This window comes from Zea mays, chromosome 1 (genome assembly GCF_902167145.1).
Source record: "Zea mays cultivar B73 chromosome 1, Zm-B73-REFERENCE-NAM-5.0, whole genome shotgun sequence".
NCBI classification, from domain to species: domain Eukaryota; kingdom Viridiplantae; phylum Streptophyta; class Magnoliopsida; order Poales; family Poaceae; genus Zea; species Zea mays.
In genome coordinates, this window is record NC_050096.1 from 18,026,972 (window position 1) to 18,032,990 (window position 6,019).

The following is a 6,019-nucleotide window of genomic DNA, read 5'->3' on the forward strand; positions in this document are numbered from 1 at the left end:
TACATCGAATCCACGTCCTCGTGATCTGCCTGTGCAATAGTGAGAGCTTGAGATTATGGATACATCGAACTATTGTTGAATCCACATCCTCGTGATTTGCTCGGCGATCGCAAGAAATGCCATTGTCGTGTCCATGCTGCCCCCAACAACCACTATATGTCGAGTTCATGGATAAACTCATGTCACTGCCATAGAGAAGTGCCTTCCTTTTGCTCCTATGCAAGATATAAATCTCCTACCTGGAGCAGCTCTGACTTGGTCGGCAAAGCTATCACAATATATCTGAACTTCTCGCCGAGACCAGAGAGAATAGAAGAGGTGGGTTCTTCATCAAGATTATCTTATCAACAAGCACTCGGGGCTTTGCTCACATATTATGAGATGGACTCGTCTTCTTGCTTCAAATCGGTGAGGACAATTCTTGTATTGGTGAAGCATGATCTAGTAGTAGGGGAAAATATTCCGTGTATGGTGTTCCATGCCACCGTCGCGGGTGGCGCTTGTCCTCACATGTGGCATCACATCTTTTGTCACGATGAAAGAAGATATGTAAGTACTTGTTGATTTTTTGTATACCATTTTTCATAGATAGAGTTGACGATGGTTAGTTTCTTGTCATCATAATGTATTTTGAGTGTAGCTTGGGATGCCAACAAAGTGTGACATTGTAATATTATTTTAAAAATGTTATAACCATCTTTCACTCAGAAGGAAAATCTCACTTAATAGTCGTATAATGCATGCCGTAATGTATATATAATAGGTTACACAACTTGATGCTTAATAATAGAATAAATTAATAAACAACAATAAAGTAGAATGAGTTGAGCTTATTAGGCAAAGGCGATGTCAATAATCTTCATGCATCTCCATTTTAGCGAGGAGGGAAGAAGCTACGTTCTGCACAGCCGTCCATGCCTCACGGACATGTCGCTCCTCCGTAAGCGTGCTCCCGATAGCGCATCTGAGCATGTAGACGCCACCGACATTAGCGGAGCTCATGTAGGGCCCGGAGCAAGCCACATTCACCTCCTCTAGGAGCCTTCGGTTGAGCGCGTTGGCCGCCTTGGGGCCGCCCAACTCCTCGGGCGCCCGGAGCCTAAAGCAAACGAGTGCGAATTGCCTCTTTGCCATGACTTGGAAGCGTGGGTCGGCCTTGACCATGTCCTCGAACGACGCGGCCATGCGCACATGGGCGCGGATGTGGTCGCGCAGGCCCTCGACGCCATAGCAGCGGAGCACGAGCCATAGCTTGAGCGCGCGGAACCGGCGGGTCAGCGTCACGGACCAGTCCTTGTAGTCCACGACGTCGTGCCCCTCAGCGGCCGCGTCTTTGAGGATGTACTCCTGCTCCGTGCCGAGAGCCGCGACGAGCAGAGCTGGCTTCTTCACCCACAGAGCGCAGCAGTCGTTGTTGGCCAGCAGCCACTTGTGAGCATTCATGCTGAAGGAGTCCACGGCGTCGGCGCCGTCGATCAAGTGCCGGAACTCTGGGCAGACGAGCGCCGAGCCCGCGTAGGCCGCATCCACGTGCACCCAGACACCGTGTGTCGCTGCGACGGCGCAGAGCCCTCTGATCGGGTCGACGGCCGTCGTCTGGGTGGTTCCGACCGTCGCGCACAGGAAGAGCGGGACCAGCCCGGCGTCCACGTCCGCCTGCATGGCGGCCTGCAGCTCGGCTGGCGAGAGCGCGAACATGTCGTCACGGTACGTGGCGATCTCGCGGCAGTTGTCGCGGTGGATCCCGGCAATATGCGCTGCCTTGCGGAAGGCAAAGTGCGTCTGGTCGGAACAGTAGACGACGAGGTCTCCGATCCTCCCGCTGCCGATGTCCGCGAGCTTGCGGTCCCTCGCGGCGACGAGGGCGCAGAGGATGGCCTCGCACGTGGTGCCGAGAAGCGTGCCTCCGCCGCCGCCGCAGAACATTAGGCTCTCGGGCAGGTGGAGCGCCTTGCCGAGCCAGTCCACGACGACCATCTCGAGCTCCGTGGCGGCCGGCGAGGCGGCCCACGTGAAAGGGACGGAGTTGATGCCGGCCGTGAGGGCCTCGCCGAGGGCGCCGACGGTGCTGCTGGACGCCGGGAAGTGCGCGAAGTGGCGGGCGCTCTGCCAGTGCGTCATGCCTGGCAGGATGAGGTCACGGACGTCCCGCAGCGCGGCACCGAACGCGTCGGACGACTCCGGACGCGACGGCGCCTTGTCGGGAAGCTGGCGGCGCAGGAAGCCAGGGTTGACACTGGGGTGCACGGGGTAGTCGTCCATGCGGCCGTAGTAGTCGGCGATGAAGTCGATGACTTGGTGGCCCTGCCGGCGGAACTCGTCTGCGTCGAGCAAGCAGGAGTCCTGTGGAGGTACATTTCCTGGTCCCGCATGGAGGTAGCTGGCGGCGTCCTGCGGGGCGCCATTGTTGTTGTAGAAGTGTGATGGCGGGGCCATAGATGCGTGTGCCGGAAAAGGCTGGGTGTACTGATGAATGAATGGACTGAGGATGAACTAGTGCTCCGATTAGCCGCACCCCTTCTACTCTACTCTACTCGTTGTAGCGAGAGAGAGAGAGAGAGCTACGTAAGAAGATGTGGCGAATATGGAGAGTCGACTGGTGCATGAAAAATACGAGCCGCCTCGTAGCTATTTATATGCAGCGGAAATGGTGCACACGTTCGCAAATCCTCGCGAGCAGGTAGGTGCCGAGTAATTGCTTGATGGGAAAGTCGTTATTCTATAATTATTTTCTCGCAGCTCTGTATGAAGATGCATGGCTGAACGTCCACCCACATTCACACCAAGCACCACTACTTGTGGAAAAGTCCAGACCAACAGTTTTTTTTTCCAAATTGGCAAGTGTCTTTCTAAAAATCGAGTACGTTGACCACTTGACGTCCACATGCAGTTGGAGTTCTTTTTCAAATGTCGCGCGTTGTTAGGTACTGGTGACCAACTTCTTGGCTCTATCAATTTTATGGGAACGCCGCTTCAATCGACAAAGTGTTCAGATCAAACGCTTCAAAAAAAAAAAAACCTGACCATGTCCACGTGCTTCAAATTAAACTAATTTATTATTTATTAGGCTGCCGCGTTTTCTAATTATTGGTACAATAGCAAGGATGACATACGCAGTGGCGAACGAGGGACTATGATTGGTGAGACACAAAAGATTATCGAGGGACACACTACACGAATCTCGTTAAGAGTCTGGTGAACGAATCACTAAACTCGCACATAGGCATGGGTCATGAAACAATGCAAGATCTGTTTCACGATGTGGCTAAAGGAGCAAAACATATTAAGTGAAGGATCATATGATGATGAGTCCACCACCACCATCTCAGACAACTCTATTATGAGACTTTTCAATTGCCAAATTAGTATATGAGGAGATCTTCTTTGGTCTAGGAGTGCAGCTTGAGATACCCCATCTCTATATCAAGGCCGAGGGTGTTGGCATCAACGACAATGCCACCTATGTCCACTCCATGGACATTTATGTGGTGAATCCGAAGCCTAAAGTTTTAGTCGATTATTACACTAATTTCCACGTTGTTGTCTTTATCCTAGCTCTGGTTGATGCTACTAACATCGATCCTAATGCTAGCTCATGAAGAACCTTATCCCCATTGATGATAATGGTAGGTCCACTAAGGGCTCAATAAGCGTCTAGCAGCAAGACTCTCCCTTGTCTTAGTGGCGTAGAGAGCACACCAGAAGTTCAGGTGTGAACTTGACTTCCTCAGTAACCTAGTGAAAACACAAGATGTGTCAATCACTACATATGTGCACATGTACAAGAGTGACCTCCCAAAGTAGGAAGTTAATACTTTCAGGTTTGCTGCTCAATTAGGGAATAATAAGCTCTCAATAGCTATCACAAAGATAGATGTGCAAGCAGTTTCAATAGTAGAGATGGAGATGTCCTAGAGTACTCTCTCGACTATGAGGAAGGCATGCCAAGCTATGTGATTTACTCTATGTTGATATGTTGCGATCTTTACCAACCCAATTGAAAGCAATATAATGTCCCTATGTAACATCCAAAATGACTTTGGTCATGTCACTAGGCTAAAACTTAACATCAGCAAATGCATGGGGGCTTCAGTTAGGTGCGCAAGTTTGGACTTAGACAACATCTTGCCAAACTTCAATGGCTAGTGGGCTAATTTTCTAGTCACTTACTAGGGGCTACCTCTCACACTTGGTCACTTGAAAATAGCACATATACAACACATCCTTGATGTAGTAGGCTCAAAAACTTGTAGGGTGGCAGGACAACTCCTTACACTAGCATGAAGAAGGGAACTAGTTTGTTCAGTCTTGATTAATATATTGGTCTGCCTCCTAACAACACTAAACCCCACCCCCAAAGCAATTCTTAGCATACTTAGACAAGGCAATGTGTCACTTGTTATGGGCTATAGATAGCAAACTGACCGAAGAAAAGTAAGGTTGGATGGACAACAATTTCAAAACTAATATAGTATGAGAGCTGGGCATCATCGACCTTCACAAATTTAGCATGACACTTTGATTGTGCTATATGTGGTTATTATGGACAAATCTAGAATGGTCGTGGATAGAAATGGAACTACCAAAAATAGACGAGGTTGATAGAGCGCTCTTTGTGCCTACTATCAAAGTGGAGGTTTGTAATGAGAAAAGGTCACAATCTGGCAATCTTTAATTTTAGATGAAAGGGAAATGTGCCCTTGAGCCATTTCCATAATGCTTTGGTGATTAAATGTCCAACACGTTTGATTAAGTTCTTATGTGCTAAATAAGTGAGAAGTGCAAATCAGAGACAAAGGTATGTTTCTAGACTTGGTGAATTGTTTTATGTACTAACATGGTTATCCATTTGATTGTGCTATATGTGGTTATTATGGACAAATCTAGAATGGTCGTGGATAGAAATGGAACTACCAAAAATAGACGAGGTTGATAGAGCGCTCTTTGTGCCTACTATCAAAGTGGAGGTTTGTAATGAGAAAAGGTCACAATCTAGCAATCTTTAATTTTAGATGAAAGGGAAATGTGCACTTGGGCCATTTCCATAATGTTTTGGTAATTAAATGTCCAACACGTTTGATTAAGTTCTTATGTGCTAAATAAGTAAGAAGTGCAAATCAGAGACAAAGGTATGTTTCTAGACTTGGTGAATTGTTTTATGTACTAACATGGTTATCCAAGTGCTAGAAACAGTGACTAAAGAAGAAGAAAAGAAAAGGGAAAGAGTTGGCTATGTGCAGCCAACACCAGCTCGGCCTGGCACACCGGACAGTGTCCGGTGCGCCAGGCTGGCCGACGGTGAACCGGCTGCTCTCGGGAAAACGACAGAGGCGGTGTACGGCTATAATTCACCGGACTGTCCAGTGAGCCAACGGTCGCCAGCGCCAACGGTCGGCCGCGTGATCAACGCGCGACACGTGGCCCGAGCCAACGATTGGTTGGGCACACCGGACAGTCCGGTGCGCCAACCGATCCCGAGGACCAACGATCGGATGCGCCAAATATGGAATGAGATCGCGCACCAGACAGCTACAGGGCTTGTCCGGTGGTGCACCGGACTGTCCGGTGCACCACTCGACAGAAGGCAAGGATGGCCTTCCAAATTGATCTCCAACGGCTCCTAGCTGCCTTGGGGCTATAAAAGGGACCCCTAGGCGCATGGAGGAGAATACCAAGCTTTCAAGAAACATTCTAAGACTCCTAGACTCCGACTCCATGCATTTGATTCTCTGTGTTAGTGATTTGAGTTCCATTTGAGTTGTGAACTCCGTGTGTTGTGTTTCGAGCTCAAGTCGTGACTTGTGTGCGTGGTTGTGCTGTGGATTTGAGTCTTGTGTGTGTTGATCTCCCCAACCTTACTCTGTGCTTTCTTTGTGATCTCAATTGTAAGGACGAGAGACTCCAAATTGTGGAGATTCCTCGCAAACGGGAAAAATACTCTAAAGGAAAATACTATGGTATTCAAGTTGATCATCGGATCACTTGAAAGGGGTTGAGTGCAACCCTCGTCCATTGGGAT

The 6,019-nt window shown here is 48.9% G+C and overlaps 1 protein-coding gene across 1 annotated transcript; it reads right to left on the reverse strand.

Annotated features, from left to right (window-relative positions):
- Window positions 1-673: 673 nt before the first annotated feature.
- On the reverse strand, window positions 674-2,599 carry LOC103631817 (tyrosine decarboxylase). The gene has a single exon (XM_008653527.2). It carries the CDS (start codon window positions 2,434-2,436, stop codon window positions 850-852), a length of 1,587 nt encoding a protein of 528 aa, XP_008651749.1. The 5' UTR covers window positions 2,437-2,599; the 3' UTR covers window positions 674-849.
- Between the last annotated feature and the right edge of the window lie 3,420 nt (window positions 2,600-6,019).

Bases quoted from the DNA above. Each gene is read 5' to 3' on its own strand.
- LOC103631817 (XM_008653527.2), bottom strand. From the start codon at position 2,436: ATGGCCCCGCCATCACACTTCTACAACAACAATGGCGCCCCGCAGGAC.